This window comes from Letharia lupina, assembly GCF_014066315.1.
Source record: "Letharia lupina isolate WasteWater1 chromosome Unknown contig_10, whole genome shotgun sequence".
Taxonomy (NCBI): Eukaryota; Fungi; Ascomycota; class Lecanoromycetes; order Lecanorales; family Parmeliaceae; genus Letharia; species Letharia lupina.
In genome coordinates this window covers 1463795-1483937 of record NW_023502979.1, presented here as the reverse complement: position 1 = coordinate 1483937, position 20143 = coordinate 1463795, and the positions used below count along the sequence as shown (strand labels likewise).

The following is a 20143-nucleotide window of genomic DNA, read 5'->3' as shown; positions in this document are numbered from 1 at the left end:
TTAAGCCTGGATAGAAATAAAAGACCATCATTATTGTGCTAGTTTGCCATACAAATTTGATGAAAGGTAGGCATTTTGGTGTTGCGTCGGATTTATCGGTTTTAAGAGCGTGCAAATGGGGGTAACGTGCAAATGGGGGTGGAAACGATTATGTAAGGCAGTGTTGAGTGGTCTTCCCACGGTGCCACGGTATCCACAAGCTTTCCACTACTGGGTAGCCCCGCGCCCCAGCACATATTTGGGACTAGTGTAGTTAACAGGCGTGGCTTCCTTGCAGGCTTTTGCAGCTAGCCCACATGTAGTATAGCTTGGCCTGGTGGGATAAATATCCTGCTGCCGTAGGCTTCCATAGATTCTACATCCTTTGCTACCCACATAGTAGAACTGTTTCGTTCGACTCAGGCCTCACTGTTAGATAACTAATCAACTATACATTGGTTCCACCACACTGTCGGCCATCCCTTTCAATAACAATCCTCAAATTAATCAAGAGGCATTGACTGATTCTCACAGCGAACGAAGCATCAACAGCCTCACGAACATCGACATGTCGTGCAACTTCTTCAGCCTCTCCCGCGAACTTCGCGATCAGATATATGAGCTGGTCTTATTGCACCAAGAACTTATTGATCCCTGGGTTGATTACTATTTACGACCGAAGCTGACCCTTGAGCTCCTCCACGTGAACAAGACTATCCACCGCGAAGCCAGCTCGCTATTCTACGCCCAGAATCGGTTCGATTTTACCACGCGCACCCCTGAGGACGTAGCCTCGTTCCTCGGGCAAATCGGCCGAAACAACGCAGACTATATCCGACATATCTGTGTCGACTTTCCGAAATTCCTCTATCTAGAACCCGGTGATGTCACCCTCGAGGACGATAGCGTTGTCACCCTCGAGGACGATAGCGTTAGCATCCTCGCGAACATACAGAGCCGCTGCGCCAATTTGAGCACGCTCACGACGTCCCTATATAGCACAAATGCCATGGAGCTTAGGCTCGACGCACTAGACAACCCCAAGGTCGTTATTGAGGCTTTAAAGCTGGTCAATACTCACTTCAGAGCCATTTCGTCCCTACAAGAGATCATCGTTGAGGTGTATGAAGACGGCCCGAGTGATCATATACGAAGGAAAATGGAGAGTCACGGATGGACAATCAGTATTGCAGAATATGTGGAAGAGGACTCCGACAGGAATTTCAGTGACTTAGGAAATGATGATTATGGCTATCATAGGAGTGGTGATGATGATGACCATAATTATGATTTTGACAATGATAGTGACTTTTGGAGGAGAGCGGCTGACTGAATTCATCTACATTCACCAACACAAGCGACAATTGTGAAAGCAATCTTTGCCTGTGTCTGCTCAAACATGGAGAGGAAGACACGTGTCCACTATTAGGAGGTCATTGTAATTCCTCTTCCATTGCGCCAAAGGTGTGACCCAAAGGCCCACTCTCTACTGTACAGCAACAGGTCGCGGCCTGCGCGAGCCTGCCTCAAAATGATCCAGGCTGAAGAACAGAGCAAAGATTCTCCATCCCTTATGCGGCAATCCAATCTTCCACGACCGTCCGCGCCACCGGGGCCCTCCATGGCTCTGGCACTTCGCTCATCCGCGCCACTTTGGTCTTTGGCTCTGGTGCAGAACTCTTGCGCTTACGACCGCGTTTTCCCTTGCCCTCGCTAGCTTTATCTTTCGCAGCACGCTTCACTCGTGCCTCGCTGAGGTCCTCATAGCTCATCACCTTCGCCTTCCCTAGGACCACTGACTTGGTCGATCGGCGAACTTGGGCTTCGTTGTTCATTCTGGACAAGAATCGATTTTATCCTGAAGGAGGGCCCGTCCGGCAAATGATATTTGGGTGGCACTTGCTAGCTTCTGTACGTGCCTCTGTGGGCGCTGTTTGCTCGTTTCATCAAGTGTATAAGCGTCCCGTTTGTGTCACCATCAGACAAAAGAGAATCGGCAGGATACGGCGATCACACTTTCTCAACGATCGTTATCAATGACAGCGATAGCGAGCATCACCCCTCTCACAGTCGTCGAATATCTTGCTACCCTCGTCGATCGGTAACCCATGTGTAGATACGAACTACTCGACCTTCGGTCGAAGTCGTGCGTATGAAACTCTCTGCAGAAGGTGGACCAGACAAGAAAGCTATCCAATGTGCTAAAACTTAAAGTGCCCTGCGCCTAGCACTGGGAGCTGCTGGAGCAGACCCAACTTTATCGCGACGCATCCCGAAGACATACCCTCTATGGGTAAAGCCATAGGCATGCACATAACCCCAAGGCGCTAAGCATGCACCCCGCAATCTTTTTTCGCCCTGAATTTAATGCGCGTAATACGCAGTCGCTGGTGTTGATCCTGTAGAGGGTTCCCTGGAGGCTAGAGTTTAAATAGCCGATAAGCCTTATCATTTGGATTCGGCAATCCTCACTGCTCTCTCTCTTACGTTGGGTATACAATGAGGATCTAGACGTCAGTGTGTATGTGGTGGATTATTCAGACTAGGATTCGGTTAGACGGAAGCTCGAGGGTGAAGAGATGTGGACTGCAGAGTGTACTGGTATCTGGTTGCAGTTGGGGCACCAAACATTTGCACTATGGCTAGAGGGGCGGCTATACAAACACACACACACACACACACACACACACACAACCACGCATACCTGGTACACGCAATTGAATGATCTACTAAGTACCCAAACGAATGTGGCAGGAGGGCTGAGTGGGGGAACTCAGGTGCAAACGCTTGGAGTCTGCTTCAAAGCTACCGAGAGGCTATTCAGAACGGCCAGAAATGTGGTAGCGCGCTCTTGCACACGACTCAGCAACGAATTACGAGTCATGACTTTGTACCAATCCACCCGCGTCCTTCAAAGTTCTCTGCCTCCAGCGATTCAGCCGTCTCTTCGTCTACAGTGTCACAACCCTGATCCTGACGCTGTTTCTAGCAGATCTTGGGCTTTCAGACACAAAGATCGGGCTGTTCATGACCCTGACGCTGCTCGGTGATATCCTTTTGAGTGTCCTTCTTACCTTCACGGCCAATCGATTGGGAAGGCGCAATGTGCTATGTCTAGGTGCTCTCGCAATTACGATGAGTGGCGTTGTTTTTGGACTGAGCAATAACTTCTGGGTGCTGCTCGCCGCGGCGACTGTTGGGGTCATAAGTCCCAGGTATGGTTTCACCAAACGTACATCGGAGATGATCAGGTCTGGGACAGCTATCAATGGTTCATCTTAGCGCGAATGAGATTGGGCCCTTTCGTGCCATTGAGGTATCCGCACTCGCTCAGCTTACCCCAGTGTCGGCGCGTAGCGAGGTTTTTTCCTGGTATAGTCTTATTGGCATGATTGGACAGGCCCTTGGTACCATTGTCTCTGGCTCGGTGATCGAGGCCCTCGAATCGAGAGACGGCTGGACGACGGCCCGCGCGTATCGTATCATCTTCTTTGGTTACGGGGTTCTCGGAAGAGTCAAAATTGTACTGTGTTTGATGCTCAGTCAGGCTTGCGAGATTGATATCAAGTCGGTCAATCTTGCGCATCGGGGAAATGCTTCAGTGCCACCATCTGAAAATTCACGCTTATTGCCGGATGACGGCAAGAAAGACAAAGGAAGAAGGGGCTGGCAGGTTGCATCTTCAACAAGCAAGGAGTCTTTGGCAGCACTTTCCTCCTGGCACTAGAAGCCGTTGGTTCGGGGCTGCTTGTTACGTGAGATCTTTTAGACTTTTGGAGAGTGTGAATGCTCTGAAGCTGATCACAGGAGCAGGTCTTGGCTTACATGTTTCTTCAATCAGAAGTTTGTCATGCGAGAGAAAACCATCTACACCCTTCTCTTCATCGTATATATACCCCAAGCATTGTCCAATCACGGAGCATCGACAATATCTAAGCGCAAAGGTGACCCTCGTATTCCAGCAGGCAATATGCCGTGCTGACATTTTCTCTCCAGGCAATGACAATTGCGAGCCTCCTGCGCGGAGTGACAAGTGCTTGGATACCAATCTCACCATCCGCCACCCTAGCCATAGCCTTTCTAATCCTGCAGTCATGTACCCGCGTCGTTGGACTTCGCACTGCCTTTGTGGCCTCTATGTTTCTGCCCGCAGAACGTACCGTTGTCATGGGAATTACTAATGTTGCGAGGACGTGTAGCCAGAGCACTGGACCTACTGTTACAGGAGCATTAGGTGAATCGCGCATGTTTCGGGTGACATTTGTGCTTTCGGGGTCGATGTGCGCGGCTTATGGTGTTGGGACACAAGTCCTGTTCACGGGTCGTAAGCCGAGAGAAGGGAGACAGGACGAACATGATGAGGGTCGTGGAGAAGAGGACAGTGAAGCGGGAAGGTAACGTCAAGATAGATCTTCTGCCTGAGTGCTTCGGCTCTGTACCGATTACATTCGCTAGATACATTAATAACTATAGGCTACAAAGATGGTTCTAGAATTTTAAGTCTTGCCAAGACCAGCTCGTTTACCTCCTTACCAATTCACTTTACGAGTATGTGGCCTGGGTACCTTATTGTCTTCTATAGGTCCATTCACACTGGCGGGCGACCTGGAACCTGGGGGTAGAAAGGCTGGTGGCGTACCTTAGAGTACCCGAGGCCGGGGCGGCTTATGTAATATCTTGGCGCTCCGAGCTGTCTTGCCCGCCTTTTCTTGACTGCTTTATTTACGCAGTACCACCCACACACTCGCCCGACAATCATATACTGTTACCGCAGCAAGAATGGTGCTCGCCAAATCCAAGAATGCAGTGGGGCTGGGGAACAGCCTCATGAATGACCGTTTCGGCAGAGGCAAAGGCAACGACCGCAAGAAGGTCTCGGCAGGAATACACAGAACAGATCAAGAGGGACAGACCTATGTCACAAATGCCCCCAAAGAAGCATCATGGGTAAAAATGCGAAGTGTAACAGAGCAAGGTGCTCTTGATGAGTTTCTCAGCACTGCAGAGCTTGCTGGGACAGACTTTACCGCGGAGAAAATGAACAATGTGAAGATCATACATACCGATCAACGCAATCCATACCTCTTGTCAGCAGCCGAGGAAAGATCAGCTATCAGGAAGCAAAACGCGAACAAGAATCGTTTGACTGTACCAAGGCGGCCACCTTGGGACGAGACCACTACACCGCAAGCGTTGGATCAGAAAGAGAGAGCGAGTCTGCTCGATTGGAGAAGAGGCTTAGCTGAGTTACAAGAAAATGACGACCTCTTGATGACGCCCTTCGAGAGGAATTTGGAAGTATGGAGGCAGTTATGGAGGGTCATCGAGAGGTCAGATCTTGTGGTGCAGATTGTGGATGCCAGAAACCCATTGCTCTTCCGGTCAGAAGATCTTGAAAAGTATGTGAAGGAGGTCGATCCCAAGAAGAATAATCTACTATTGGTCAACAAGGCGGACATGATGACTTTGCCGCAAAGAGAAGCTTGGGCAGACTATTTCCAAGGAGTAGGGATCAACTACAAGTTTTTCTCGGCTTCGCTGGCGAAGGAGATGAATGAGGCAATGGACATAGATGCAGAGCCGGCCGAGAATGCTTCGGCGGTGCCAGACAAAGCTGTCGAGGAAGTAGTAGATGGTGCGGGTGACAAGCTCGCTAATGAGGCCGAGAAGTTGGATGTACAAGATGCAGAGGAGGACGAAGAGCAGTGGGCAAGTGAGGAGGATCTTGATGAAGAAGTGGATCAGCGAACGAGGATCTTGACTGTAGATGAACTTGAGGCTTTATTCCTAGAGAATGCTCCAGACGTCGAGAACACAGACCCGGAACATCCACGGAAGACGACAATTGGTCTCGTGGGCTACCCCAATGTTGGTAAATCCTCTACCATTAACGCACTTATCGGAGCGAAGAAGGTCTCTGTCTCATCAACGCCGGGCAAGACGAAGCATTTCCAAACCATACATCTCAGCTCGGAAGTCATACTTTGCGATTGCCCTGGACTTGTCTTCCCCAATTTTGCCACTACGAAAGCAGAGCTTGTCTGCAATGGAATCTTACCAATTGACCAGCTCCGAGAGTTTACGGGCCCTGCAGGGCTCGTTGCCCAGCGCATCCCCCAATCATTCTATGAGGCTCTTTACGGCGTCAAAGTGCAGATTCGACCCCTGGAAGAAGGCGGCACCGGAACACCAACGGCCGAGGAGATCTTGATCGCTTACGCTGTTGCTCGAGGATTCGCAAAGACAGGACAAGGACAACCGGATGAATCGAGAGCTGCGCGTTACGTGCTCAAGGACTACGTGAGTGGCAAACTATTGTTCTGTCACCCACCTCCCAGTGATCCTCCGGTTGATCCACGAGAGTTCAATCGAGATCTTTACGATGTCGAGCATCTTCCGCAGAAGAGGCGGGCCATGTTAGCAGCACAGGTAGAAGCTTCGATATCCGGCTCGGAGAATCCTTCATTGATGGATGATGCGGAGTCGCTTCCTGCAGTGCCTCTACAAGGAGAGAAGTCAAACGGGCTTGATAAGAGGTTCTTCGGACCTGGGCAAGGCAGTGCCGGACATTTGACTATGCCTTTTAATCACCAGTACAGTGAGCAGGGGAAAAGGCAGCTGACGGGTAGGAAGCTGCAGACAATGACGGCATTGGAAAAAAACATTGATCCTGCAGAATTGAAGCTGCTGAATTCCAAGAAGCATGGCAACGGAGGGAAGAGGAAGCACAAGGCGTCACGAGCTGAAAAGGCGTGAGCTACACTGTCTATCTTGGCTGCATAGCAGCGGCTGGCGTTCAAGGTTTTCATAGACGTTTGTTCTCCAGATACCCTCAGATAGACAAGGAACGTTCCGAAGCCTCTAAACGCCCCTCGGCCCTCCCGAACCGTTGTAATTCCGACCTCTTAAGGCCAAGTCTTGGCATGGAAAGAAGACACAATTCTGCGCCCACCAGTTGGCTGCTCTCCAGGGCTGCCGCTTTCACGCTGGGTAAGCAAAGGTGATACAGCACATCCCACCAGGATGGTCAGCAGTCTAGTCGGCATACCACCCGCCCATTCCCCGCTTATTCCCCGCTTATTCCCCGCTTCATGTTTTTCTGCCCAGCTCCGTCGAATTGGCTCGGAGATGGCTGCCATGATAGGATAAAAAAAAAGACAAAAATAAAAACCAAAATGTCCAAAATCTGAGCCACACCTGATTTGAACAGATAACCTTTCGATCTGGAGTCGAACGCGCTACCTAAACCAGGATTAGGAGAAGGTCAAACATACTGAGGTCGGGAGAACAAACCGTTGCGCCAGCGGCCCATTGACCAGACATTTAAATGCAACAAATATCATACATATTTACAAAACAGTTTCCTAGAAAATCTAATTCATTGCCGCATCAATACCTCTGTATACAACCTTACCACTGAGCTATACGTGAATATATCAAAAGTGGGAAACGCGTTTGTGATCATTCTGCCCAGTGCGCTTAACTGTCCTTGCCCTACCCTTGATTGCTTGTGACCCAATCCATGATCAATGACTTTGACTCATCTGGACATGACCTTATTGAGATTTGGCCGTTGTTTATCAAGTGAACTTGAGCTCGTCATCGCATAATGGCTAACGCTACGAAACGAGAAAGGAAAAACGACTGTGGTGTTACTACATAGCTTTGGGGCTGTGAGCTGGACACGCTATCAACAAGAGACTTGCGTGGTCCGGAGATGATTTCAGTGGCTCAATATCTCTTCCGTCTTGTCTTCAGTACCTCGAGATGCAGAATCTTTTTCTCAGTCAGATAGTCGAGATTGAGAACTGTGCCTGATGGTCTAGATCCTAATGTCCTGGACGTACCAAAACGGTGGTTGATCCATTTCGACATCCAGACAAACCTAGTCCTGGCGTCAGCTACTCGTTTAGGTACTTTTGACCTTGAGATTCGTACATCTCGATGGCATCTTTTACGCTCGAAGCCAAGTTCGAAGGTTCCTTTGCCCGTTCATCCGATAATCTATCTGCCAGGCTGGACGACGCAACCTTCGGGAAACACTTCCTCAATATCTTAATGAATTTCGACAAGTTTTCTGAGGGTGAGGTTGGGGTGGATTTCCGTCTTGGCGGAGTCATCAGTGCCGAGGCAAGTGAGTGTACGGTTTGTGGGGTAGACCGTAGAGCTGTAATTCCGGCCGCAGCATGGCAAGGGTATTTCCTACTGGAACGCAGGCTGTTTCTTTCATGCACGATGCTCCTCATGTTCATCTGTCAACTACACTTCTTGTAAGCAATTATGTCCAAGAGTGACTTCAGCCAGAATCTGCTCGCCAGCAGCCGCAAGCCTCAGACGGCTGCCGAGAAGATCCCCATCATTGCTCGGGGTGCTGTCAGTGATCGAGCAAAAGAGACTCTGAACTTGGTACTTCTCGACAATCTCAATTGCGTTTCAGTCAATTACTAATTGTCGCAACACAGGTAGAAAAGTTCGTCGAGGAAGAATGCGTTCCCGCAGACGTACTCTTCCACGCACAGGTGGGGGAGGGCGAGAAAAGATGGAGCACATACCCACCCGTAATCGATGAATTGAAAGCCAGGGCTAAACAGCTGGGACTTTGGAATATGTTTCTACCCAAGAATCACTTCAAGGAGGGGGCAGGCTTCTCGAATTTGGAGTATGGGTTGATGGCAGAGTATATGGGGAAATGCAGGACAGCTTCTGAGGTACGAGACCGCTTTCAAAAGGTTACAGACTCTTTGATATTGAAGAATAATATAGGCCACCAACTGTGCAGCACCAGATACTGGTAACATGGAGGTTTTGGCGAAATACGGCAACGAGGCTCAAAAGAAGCAATGGCTCACTCCACTCTTGAACGGCGACATCAGATCCGCTTTCCTCATGACTGAACCAGATGTTGCGTCTAGCGATGCTACAAACATCACATTATCTATGACAAAACAAGGCAATGACTACATATTGAATGGCTCGGTACAGTGTTAGCTTTCCCAGAAGCTGCTGGCCTTTACTTACCGACGTCACAGAAATGGTGGAGCAGTGGCGCCGGCGACCCACGATGCAAGATCTACATAGTCATGGGCAAAAGCGATCCCAACAACTCAAACGTATACAAGCAACAATCCGTCATTCTTGTCCCAGCAGGCACCAAAGGTGTAACTGTCAAGCGAGTCCTATCCGTCTACGGCTACGACGACGCTCCTCACGGCCACGCCCACATCACCTTCGAGAACGTCCGCGTACCTGCCTCAAATATGGTCCTCGGCGAAGGCCGCGGCTTCGAAATCATCCAAGGCCGTCTTGGCCCGGGACGCATTCACCACGCTATGCGCTCTATCGGCGCCGCAGAAAAAGCCTTGGATTGGATGATTGCCCGCGTGAACGACCCTACCAAGAAGCCGTTTGGCAAATTGCTCGCTGAGCACGGCGTCATACTCGAATGGATTGCAAAGTCCCGCCTTGAAATCGACGCCGCCCGCCTGATTGTGCTCAACGCCGCTATGAAGATTGATGAAAAAGACGCGAAGAGTGCTCTCAAAGAGATCGCGGAGGCGAAGGTCATGGTGCCCCAAATGGCATTGACGGTCATCGATCGGGCTGTCCAGAGTTATGGAGGGGCGGGTGTGTGTCAGGATACGCCGCTAGCAAATATGTGGGCGCAGATTAGGACATTAAGGATTGCGGATGGCCCTGATGAGGTGCATCTACAGCAGATGGGGAAGAATGAGAATAAGAGGGGCGCGGAGGTTAGGGAGAAGTTGGATAGGCAGAAGCAAATGGGGGAGAGGTTGTTGAGGGAGAGTGGGGTGCAGCAGAAGTCGAAGTTGTAGATGTGGATTTGGGTCCGGGAAAAGGCGCCATGATATTATGATGTATAGCATGTAGAGAAAGTACCGGTTCATCTTATTCACCGACCTTGGTACTAATATCCTGCAGCATTCAAGCTACCAGCGAGTCAGCGGGGCCTTTTACGATTGCCTTCGCAATGGTTGCCCCTCACAACAGCCCTATGTAAATAGTCAAAACCAGCAGCCCTTGTCCACCAACTCAACCCCAATCCCACACACTCCACAATTCCCCACAAGCCTTCACAGAACCTCCTCCACACCCACAAACACCCTCCTCTTCCACCAAACCCACCCTCTCCCCCAAAAATTCCCCTTCATCCACCAGCGAACCACCACCAGACCTCACACACACAAAATGTCCTCCTCTCCCACCAAACCCCTCGCCTCCCGCGACATCAACACCTCGGGCCCCTCACCCACGAAGCCCAAGGCCGACCAGGTGTCCAACACGGTGGGGAAAGAGAGCGTCAGCAAGCCGCAGAGCATGGAGTATCACCGGCAGGTACTGCAGAGTCGGTTGGAGGAGGACAAGTAAGTCGGGCCAGCTTCCCGTATCATTTTCAGAACATATTGGGGGGGGGGGGGGGGGCGAGGCTTGTGGTGAGGGATGGGGATGGGGATGGGTTGGGTTTGAATTAAAGAGGGAGGGACGACGGCTAACGAGCGTTTTTGGACTACAGGGCGAAGCAAGTCTACGTCTCACCCTCGGACACGATCATGAGCCCCTGCACGGCCAAGCTGTCGGCGTACAAGAGCAAGCAGTTTGGGAAGTGAGTGTTTCCTCTCCCCTCAACCCCGACCCAACTCCATCAGGCAAGCGTCAACGATCAATGGTCTGATTGTGGTGCCGATGCAGAGCGAAGCCGCAATCCCTCTTCGCGAAGATGGAAGCTTCCAAGAAATCCGAGGCGGCCAAGTCGACCGAGGGCAAGGAGGGTAATGACGGTGGTCCTTAGATGTCGCAGCTGATGGAATGGAAGGCTAGAAGTGGTTGCATTCACGCGTAAGCATGCATAGCGAAGCATTTTGCTTGACGGTACGCCTTGGACATACGGACGGCTGCAAGGCATGGACAGACAGATGCTGGAGGCGTGACGAACTGCAGGTGCTTCCATAGGAGTTGAAGGATTGCATGGTATAGGCGTTGAAGTAATATTGCCCAAACCATGATTGCATGCTAGACTGTCTCCCGTGGAAATGCTCTTGTGAATACTACAGAGAGTCGCTAAGGAAAAGCTGGGAAAGGATACCATCCGCCGTGATGCTGCCCTCGCCAATTGAACCCGGCTGCCGTGACGGACTGTGTGCTGGCTTGTACCCGTCTCCTTTACTTGTCCTCGGGCTTCTTGCCATAGGCGACGTGTCTATGAAGGGAGTCAAACCTCATTCATGAGTAGGGACGAGTAGCCTTACAGATAGAAGTATGCGTGCATCTTAGGATTTTTCATTTCTTTCCTGATCTTCGCACATACAACATCGACCTCTTGCTGCGAGTAGCCCAGAACACGCGTGAAAAGAGCGTAAGTGAAAGCTTCGAGACCTTCCATGATCTGGAGGTAGTTCCAGGCGCCAACTTCTTTCTGCAATGTTGGATCAGTAGTGCATAGATATCGAGACGTTTAGGTATTGTTGGTACCAGATATCTGTCAGCAGGCCAGGTTCCCACAGGCCAAACATGCCTCTCAGCCGCAACATCCTTGAAACCAGCGTCTCTCAACCAGCCTTCGAGAAGAGGTCCAGGGCAAGGCTCCATGCCGCCTTCTCGTGAAGCCGCAAGGAAGGTGGTATTGAAGTGTTTAGAAGCGAGGTCGGGGGTGAGAGAACCGTCTGGAGAGTTCCATTCCAGGTCGAGATCGATGCATTCGACCCAGCCGCCTGGTTTGGTATGCCTATTTGAATGTTAATGAATGGATTTTCATTTCGTTCGTGTTCCTGGCTTGGAACGGACACCCCGAGAAACTTCATTGCTTTAGTTGCCCTTGATGTTCTGAGAAATTCCTTAGGGAGTGGGCGATAGAGTGACCTACTCAAAGCATTGACGGACCAAACGAGGCCAGTTGCGAATAGCACTGCCCATGAAGCGGCAGTGGATGTAGTCGAATGTCTGATGATATGTCCAATTTGCCTCCACGTCATCGATCTCAAAGCGTACATTGGGCGGTACCCTATGAGTTTCGGTGGCATTAGTTGAAAAAGACGAAGCCGGGAAGATCAATATTGGCACCATATACAAGGAGAATGCAAAAGGTAGCAACAGCAGCAAGGCAAAAGGAGAGGACTTCATAGTTAAAGCCTCTAGCTAGGGTGGCCGGGCTAAAGAGCGCCGTAAGGTTCATGATACTGATAGGGTTGAAGCGATTGCAGCCAGTCGTTTGTGGATGTTGGTAGTGTAGTGGGAAGGAATACAAAGATGCAGTGAAAATTTGAGGATGGTGTATCTTGCTTGTAGTGGATAATCGCCCCTGACGAATAGTACAGGATTCTGTAAACAGACAATGTTTGTAAAACGTAGCACTTGTGCACACAACTTGACAGTTATAGAGAGTCACCGTGCACGAATATGGCACTTAGAACTTACCATCGCGGTTGAATTGCACTTAGGTCATTGCCCAATATCTGTGTGTTCAGCCATAAGCCAATGTCTCTTTACGTGATGAATCTCTATACCTCAGCATTCGGGTATTTGTCTCCTGTCAACACGATGTCAGTGACCAATTGACCCGTACATGCAGTCGGTGTTTTCAGATGCAGTATTGGAAATCCTCACCCATCTCCATTGCCCATATTCCCGTCCCCGTGCCAATGTCGAGTATACGCTGAAGGTTGGAGGGCACGGGAGCCAGGTTTAGCTTTCCTCCCAGGCTGACCTCTGTCAACTTGTGCATGATGTCTAAGCGGTCACTCTCTTTCTATTGTCGAGCTTAGTGCTACTATTTGAACTTCACTACTGGCGCACGTGTACCTCATCGTTGGGGTAAAGGTAGCCTTTTTTATGTTAGAAGGGTGGTGGGGGTGGTCTCAACAGCTAGGGAGACACGACGTACTGCCTTCTTTGTAGGCATGATATCTCCGATTGTTTTCGATTTTGTAGTCTGTGATGTTGGACGCCAGTGATGTTGTGTAACTTCCTCTAGGATCCAGTTTACTTCGTCAACGTTGTTTTCCCCGGGAAGAGTTTGGACCTGCTCAGTTGAACATACACTTCGTCACCGTAGGCGGAATCAGGGTCATCGCCGTACTGGGAGGCGTCCATCAGCAAACTTTTCAATCCGAAATGTCTCTGTTGAGCGAGAATACAAACATTGGACGCCTGCAGATAGGGTTCCACGGCGATTGATTCTGTCGTTGTTGCCATTCTCGGAAGATGCCTGCAAGCAGAGAATACAAAGGCAAGAGCGACGAAAATGCTGTCTCAATTGCAATCCCGACCTTCGATGGTCGACTATATATGCAAGCTTTTCAATCAGGCGGGCTTTTGATTCTCGTTCGGTCGGACCAAGTCTCGCGCGCTTCGATCCTTCCTACTGCACCTGGACGCCATTGCTGAACCAATCCGAGACCCTTTTCTCCACGGGCGTCGGGCGATTAGGTTTGATGCACCTATAATTCTGGTGCCGCTGCCTAGTCGTCGACTTGCATTTCGGCCGTTGTTTGAGCAGTGTATGATTGCTCAGAAGCCTTCACTAAACGCACGGAGGAATGCTTATAACAGCGTTGCAATAGCAAACGAGAGGTGTCGAGGGGTGCCTTAAAGCTTTGTAAGAAAGGTGGGGGTTTGGGGGGGGTTCTCTCTCTCTCTCTCTCTCTCTCTCTCTCTCTGCCCTTCGGGTTGGTTGCGAGGCTACTTGACCCTCCGGGCCCCCTACCCAAACACCTCGCCGCTCGCTTGGCGCCCCACGACAGCGCTTTTAAGCATAAAAAACGAGTTGAGGACCCTTCCCTTCCATGCTCCGATCCTTAACCCGCATCAGGATCGTAGCTTGAAGACTTCCAACATCAAGCTGGGGGTGCATACAAGTACTACAGCTTATTATATCACCTTGTTATTGCAGGAATGCATCTGTCTTCCGAGGAAGCCAAGAAGTATGCAACTACGCATAGCCCAAGGACTGACTAGTCTACCTCCTCGTTTTACATGAATCAAAGCGTGCTGTACATGGCAATGTGACAGGAAAGTCGCACATGGAAGGCTTTCCAGCAGACTGTGCCCCCTTCGTGCTGCTCAGTCGAAAGGTTGGCTGTCTGAAATCTGAACATTGAGCATAGAACGCTTCCCCTCAAATGGGACATAATGGCATCAGTTGTAGTATCTTATAGACCGTCATACCGCTACAGGCGTGGACAAAGAAAATTGGCAGCCGAAGCGGGATCAACACTCCAGCCATCAGGACCAGCAAGAAGGCTTTTGGCGCCAACATTCCCTGTTTGAACATCCTTTCTACAGCACATCTACTCATCAACACTGATGTAGATGTATCCCGGTTATAATTACCCATAGATTAAGCTATCACGGCTATGTGTGGTTTTCGGGGGGCAATAAAGGGAAACTTTAGCCCACTCGGTAAGACGGGACCGCGGTTGCATGGGTGACTACCTTAATGCCGGTTGAGCGGTGAACTTGTGAAGTAAGGTATGTCGCAGATAAGGACTAAAGACTAAAGACTAAAGACTCATACCTGCATCGCAAACATTAGACTGCTTACTTCCTAATATATAAACTTGCTGCTCTTCCTCTGGTGCTTGTGATGGATTACCTCAATTCCCTAGGTATTTGACAAGTCAACTTCTTGGGATCGACCATGTTCGGGGAGTGTGGCAAGCCAGTATGGAGTGGGGACGACTTTTCAGTCTGCTTCCAAAGAGAGTTTGTGGGACCATGATTTGGATAGCTTGTGTCTTACCGCTAACGTCGAGTAGCTACCTTCAAGTCCTTCTTCCTCTCATATTCTCCGGCATATCCTTATTCTGCCTCCTAATACAGTCCATACAGAGAACCGCAAAATTAAAACAGAAATTGAAGCCATCGTACAATTCTGTCGAAAGTCATGGTCGCTATAGGGATGATCCAGACCGCCCAGAAGAAGTGCAGGACATCGATGATGACAGTGATGATAGTGATCGGTTGGCGCTACACCTAGCGAAAGTCCAGACAAAGGAATCCCTGGTTGAAGTCAATAAACCTCGTGGTCATGTCTGGGTGGTCGTGATCGAGATTTTGGCTGTTGCGGTAGAGTTGGGTATCAATCTGGCCGCCCTATTGACACAGGCTTGGGGCCACAAAGGCACGGTTGCTGCCATTGGAGAGGTCACCACTTGGGCGTACATCTTCGTCCTGGTGTTCATAAGGCTACTGACTACAGCAAGAAAACCTTCTTGGATTCCCAACCTTTGGTACCATACGGCTCTTCTCTATCTTATGCAATGGATTTTAGTCGCCCTCCTCTTTCGCTCCGAAGTTCTCCATCCTCGGTCACACAGGGCCCAGGGTCTGAGGATAGCCGACTTTGTTACGGCCACTCTACTTGCGATTATCGCTGTCACCTCTCGAAAAGGGAACAAGGTTGTGGTGCTAGATTACGAAGATGACCTCGAACCGTCTCACGAGCCTCTAGCCAATCTTTTCTCGATTGCGACTTTCGGCTGGGTAGATGCTATTGTCTGGCAGGGCTACAGGAAGACGTTCGAGCTCTCCGATGTATGGAACCTTGCAGCCAAAGACAAAGCAGCTGCGGTGACCGCAGACTTTAGACAATTCAAGAAGACGACAAAACTGGCATGGCATTTGCTGAAATACTTCAAGCGCGATCTCTTAATCCAGGCAGCATGGGCAATGGTCTCGGGTCTTTTCACTTTCGCTCCGACCCTTCTCCTAAAAGCATTTCTCGAGTATGTCGAGGACCCTGCAGGCACGCCTGTGAACGCTGCGTGGTTTTACATGATTTTATTGGCCATGTCCTCATGCATAAAAGCCATTACTGATGGCCAAGCGCTGTGGCTGGGAAGGAGAATATGTATCCGACTGCGTGCTGTGATAGTTGGAGAAATCTACGCAAAGGCACTAAGACGAAAGGCAGCTGCCGGAACAGACACCGTCTTGGGAGAAGAGAAGAAGAAGTCCGAAAAGGAGAAAGACCCCAACGAGCAGAACTCGAAAGGCAATTCATTCCAATTCCCGCATGCAGGAGGCAAGAAGAAGGGGGGCTCCAAGAAGAAAAAGCAAGCGGACATCAACCCTTCCCCAGACCCTACCGACTCGCAAGTCAACGTTGGGACAATCATCAATCTCATGGCTGTCGACTCTTTTAAAGTAAGCGAGATCAGTGCGTATCTGCACTTTCTATGGGGCAGCACTCCTGTGCAGTTGGTCATATGTATTGTGCTTCTTTATCGCATCTTGGGACGGAGTGCTCTGGCGAGTGTTGTCATGATGGTTCTTGTCATGCCGCTCAACCTCTTCATTGCCAAGCAATTTACCAAAGTACAAAAGAAGGTCATGGCTGCAACCGATGTGCGTATTCATACAACAAACGAAATACTTCAGAACATCCGAATTATCAAATACTTTGCTTGGGAACGACGCTTCGGTCAAACTGTCAGCGAGAAGCGAGCGGTAGAGTTGCGGGCTCTTCGGAACAAGTACATCCTTTATACGTTTGCTGCCACTGTGTGGTTTGGGGTGCCGTTACTCATCACGTTCTTCTCCTTCCTGCTGTATACAGTGGTTGAAAAGAGGCCTCTGATACCATCGGTGGCCTTCACTGCGCTTTCGCTTTTCGGGATTCTTCGCTATCCACTGGATCAATTGGCAGATATGATTGCTCACGTGCAGGAGTCCAAAGTATCCGTGGATCGGGTAGAAGAATTCTTGAACGAGGATGAAACCGAGAAATATGAGCAGCTTCTTCAAGGACGCAAAGACGAAAATGGGGATCCAATCATTGGCTTCAACAAGGCAACATTGACTTGGGGAGGTAAAGACGCTCAAAAAGCAGATGGGCAAACGGCTTTTCGTATGATCGATATGGACATTCGCTTCTTGATAGGACGCCTTAACATCATCGTTGGACCTACTGGGTCTGGCAAGACGTCTCTTCTCATGGCGTTGCTTGGGGAGATGACACTCATCGAAGGTTTCGTATTTCTTCCAGGCGGACAGAGCCGGGAGACACTTAGAGAGGACCCAGAAACCCATCTTACCGAGAGCATAGCATACTGCGCTCAGCAAGCATGGCTTGCTAACGATACCATCAAACAAAACATCCTATTCGCTGCACCGCTCGATCAACCGCGCTACACATCCGTTATTGCAGCCTGTGCGTTGGAAAGAGACCTGGAGATCCTTGACAATGGCGACTCCACCCTAGTCGGAGAGAAAGGCATAACTCTGTCAGGAGGGCAGAAACAACGAATCTCGCTAGCAAGGGCACTCTATTGCAATTCAAGACATGTACTCTTGGATGACTGCCTAAGTGCTGTTGACTCTCACACTGCTAAGCACATATTCGAGCACTGCATCATGGGTCCCTTGATGCTCGGCAGGACTTGCATACTCGTCACTCACAATATCGCGCTTTGTGTTCCGCGTTCTCATTATGTCGTGGCCTTGCTGAATGGCAAGATTTCGGCTCAAGGTTCTCCTGACGAGGTGCTGGCTTCGGGGGCTCTTGGAGATGAAATTCTCATACCCAGACCGGGTTCTAAGGGTGGCTCGCAGACACATTCAAGAAACTTGTCCGCGCTGAACCTAGATGGTGAAACCAAAAAAGATACCGATGGACACATTCCGGAAGCGAACGGTCATGCAAATAGAGCGCCAAAGGAACCGAACTCCAAATCGAAGACTAAGGATGAGAATGCCAACATTAGGACCGAAGCCAAAGCCACGGGCAGTGTCAATACCAAAGTCATCAAGATGTATCTTGTCTCCATGGGTCCATGGCATTACTGGCTGCTTGCTTTTGTCGCTTTCGGACTGCAACAAGTAGGTTCCGTGGCCTGCAACGTCTGGATTCGAACATGGGCCAATCGGTACACAAGAAGTATCCAGAGTGTGGATTTGATGGCAACTGGAACGGACCTACATACCACCAGCCATTTCCAAGGTGCGGCTTTCTCCTCGAAATCTTTCTCCACCGGCTCATCTTTCTGGAGTCTACCTCTCTCCTCCAAATCACCATCGTCCATCAATACTATGGCATCGTCGGATGACAAGATAGATGCGTGGTATTATCTGATCATATACGCATTGCTTTCACTCTTCTACATCTTCGTATCTCTGATACGAGAAGGCTACATCTTCTGGGGTTCTTTGAGAGCATCCAGGACACTTCATAGGCGCCTACTTGAATCGGTGGCAAGAGCTAAGCTACAGTTCTTTGACACTACTCCTCTAGGTCAGCTTATGAACAGATTCTCGAAAGACATAGAGGCCATCGATCAGGACGTCGCTCCCGTTGCTGTCGGTGTGCTTGGCTGCTTGTTTTCACTGATAAGTATCGTAATTTTGATCTCCGTTATTACACCAGGATTCCTCATCGCAGGCTTCTTCATTACTATCATCTACTTTGCAATTGGGCAGTTCTATTTGAGATCTTCCCGAGACCTGAAACGTTTGGAGTCAGTCCAGCGAAGTCCTCTCTACCAGCAATTTGGAGAGACACTGAGCGGCATCGTCACGATCCGAGCTTACGGAGAGGAGAGGCGCTTTATCCGAGACAACCAAACTCGTGTCGACACTCACAACAGGCCATTCATCTACCTCTGGGCTGCCAACCGCTGGCTTGCCTTACGAGTGGATTTCACTGGTGCTCTCGTAGCATTCTTCGCTGGCGTCTTTGTCATATTGAGCATAGGAACTATTGATGCTGGCTCCGCAGGTCTCTCTTTGACTTACGCCGTCATGTTCACTGAGAATGTCCTCTGGCTAGTCCGTTTGTACTCCATGAACGAGCAAAACATGAACTCTGTGGAGCGTGTGAAGGAATACATCGAAGTAGAGCAGGAAGCCAAGGCAATAATTGATGAGGCTCGCCCGGCAGGAAATTGGCCTAGTCAAGGGGCAATTCAATTTATGAATTACACAACGCGATACCGGCCTGATCTGGAGCCTGTACTGACAAATCTAACTTTCAACGTTCAGCCTGGAGAAAGGGTAGGTATCGTGGGAAGAACAGGGGCTGGGAAGAGCTCTCTGGCTCTCGCACTGTTCCGTGGCTTGGAGGCAGTAGAGGGAAAGATTGTTATTGACGACGTTGATATTGGTCTAATCGGCCTTCAAGACTTACGAGAAGCAATAACCATTGTTCCGCAAGACCCAACGTTGTTTACCGGCACAGTCAGGAGCAACCTCGACCCTTTCAGTCTCTTCACAGATGAGGAAATCTTTGCTACTCTACGCCGAGTACAGCTAATAGGGATTCCAACTTCCGATGCTGGATCGTCCTCGGCAACCCCCGTTGTGCCTGACCTTCCTACTCCACCGGATTCTCCTCCATCTTCGAACAACGATTCAGATGATAACAACGATACCGACCTTGCGAAGAAGATGACAAATACTCTGGAAAATGCGAATGTCTTTACCAATTTATCCTCACCCATTGCCGAGTCTGGATCCAATTTGTCACAAGGTCAACGTCAACTTCTCTGTCTGGCACGTGCTCTCCTTAAAGCTCCACGTGTCCTGCTCATGGACGAGGCTACCGCTTCGATTGACTACGCCACCGACAGCAAGATTCAAGACACGCTACGAGACGTCAAGGAAAGCACTATCCTTACGATTGCGCATCGTCTGCAAACGATCATTGATTATGACAAAGTACTTGTCCTGGAGAAGGGCGAGGTCATTGAGTACGACGCCCCTTGGGAGCTCATTTCGAGGGAAGGGGGTATCTTCCGAGGCATGTGCGAAATGAGTGGTGATTTGGAGGCCTTGACTGAAGGAGCTAACAAGGCGGCCCAAAAGAAGAAGCTGATTGATGTTTGAGACCTCGTACTCCTTTCTCTGTATATATTCCCTGGTACCTCCCTACCTGCTTCGTTGTGCATAGCGGGCGGCGTTCTACAGCGGATTGCTCTCGGCAATGCATAGATAGAGGTTGCTTCAATACATCGCTAGGTATATGTTGCAACCAAGTAATCACAGGACCGTATTTGCCAACTTTGATCAAAGCGCGATCATTGGGAAACATCCTGGCAAATTGTCAGCAAGAATGATTCTATCGTAAGATACACACGTCCTCTCTGCTTCATGCACTTCTCAAGGCCTCAAACCGAGAAATGTGCTACCTTCTGTCTGATCTACGAGCCCGCCAAAA

At 49.9% G+C, this 20143-nt stretch overlaps 8 protein-coding genes across 8 annotated transcripts; 5 read left to right on the top strand and 3 right to left on the bottom strand.

The window, feature by feature from the left end:
• Positions 1-547: 547 nt before the first annotated feature.
• On the top strand, positions 548-1312 carry HO133_000417 (uncharacterized protein; the record flags this gene model as incomplete). The annotated part of the gene is made up of 1 exon (XM_037291356.1): positions 548-1312. The coding sequence occupies one exon, from the start codon at positions 548-550 to the stop codon at positions 1310-1312; it is 765 nt and encodes a 254-aa protein (XP_037152791.1).
• Positions 1313-1550: 238 nt separating this feature from the next.
• Positions 1551-1814, bottom strand: HO133_000416 (uncharacterized protein; the record flags this gene model as incomplete). The annotated part of the gene is made up of 2 exons (XM_037291355.1): positions 1551-1645; positions 1670-1814. The coding sequence occupies 2 exons, from the start codon at positions 1812-1814 to the stop codon at positions 1551-1553; spliced, it is 240 nt and encodes a 79-aa protein (XP_037152790.1).
• A 1045-nt stretch (positions 1815-2859) lies between these two features.
• HO133_000415 (uncharacterized protein) lies at positions 2860-3565 on the bottom strand (the record flags this gene model as incomplete). Its single annotated transcript, XM_037291354.1, has 3 exons — positions 2860-2964; positions 3054-3232; positions 3319-3565. 3 exons carry the CDS (start codon positions 3563-3565, stop codon positions 2860-2862), a joined length of 531 nt encoding a protein of 176 aa, XP_037152789.1.
• A 413-nt stretch (positions 3566-3978) lies between these two features.
• HO133_000414 (uncharacterized protein) lies at positions 3979-6735 on the top strand (the record flags this gene model as incomplete). The annotated part of the gene is made up of 2 exons (XM_037291353.1): positions 3979-4373; positions 4710-6735. 2 exons carry the CDS (start codon positions 3979-3981, stop codon positions 6733-6735), a joined length of 2421 nt encoding a protein of 806 aa, XP_037152788.1.
• Positions 6736-8259: 1524 nt separating this feature from the next.
• On the top strand, positions 8260-9812 carry HO133_000413 (uncharacterized protein; the record flags this gene model as incomplete). Its single annotated transcript, XM_037291352.1, has 4 exons — positions 8260-8385; positions 8442-8687; positions 8743-8955; positions 9009-9812. The coding sequence occupies 4 exons, from the start codon at positions 8260-8262 to the stop codon at positions 9810-9812; spliced, it is 1389 nt and encodes a 462-aa protein (XP_037152787.1).
• Positions 9813-10185: 373 nt separating this feature from the next.
• Positions 10186-10786, top strand: HO133_000412 (uncharacterized protein; the record flags this gene model as incomplete). Its single annotated transcript, XM_037291351.1, has 3 exons — positions 10186-10361; positions 10511-10600; positions 10687-10786. 3 exons carry the CDS (start codon positions 10186-10188, stop codon positions 10784-10786), a joined length of 366 nt encoding a protein of 121 aa, XP_037152786.1.
• Positions 10787-11157: 371 nt separating this feature from the next.
• HO133_000411 (uncharacterized protein) lies at positions 11158-13185 on the bottom strand (the record flags this gene model as incomplete). Its single annotated transcript, XM_037291350.1, has 11 exons — positions 11158-11194; positions 11244-11410; positions 11467-11719; positions 11858-11995; positions 12409-12446; positions 12498-12520; positions 12598-12739; positions 12793-12815; positions 12875-12960; positions 13031-13068; positions 13132-13185. 11 exons carry the CDS (start codon positions 13183-13185, stop codon positions 11158-11160), a joined length of 999 nt encoding a protein of 332 aa, XP_037152785.1.
• A 1444-nt stretch (positions 13186-14629) lies between these two features.
• On the top strand, positions 14630-19812 carry HO133_000410 (uncharacterized protein; the record flags this gene model as incomplete). Its single annotated transcript, XM_037291349.1, has 2 exons — positions 14630-14694; positions 14748-19812. 2 exons carry the CDS (start codon positions 14630-14632, stop codon positions 19810-19812), a joined length of 5130 nt encoding a protein of 1709 aa, XP_037152784.1.
• Positions 19813-20143: the final 331 nt, after the last annotated feature.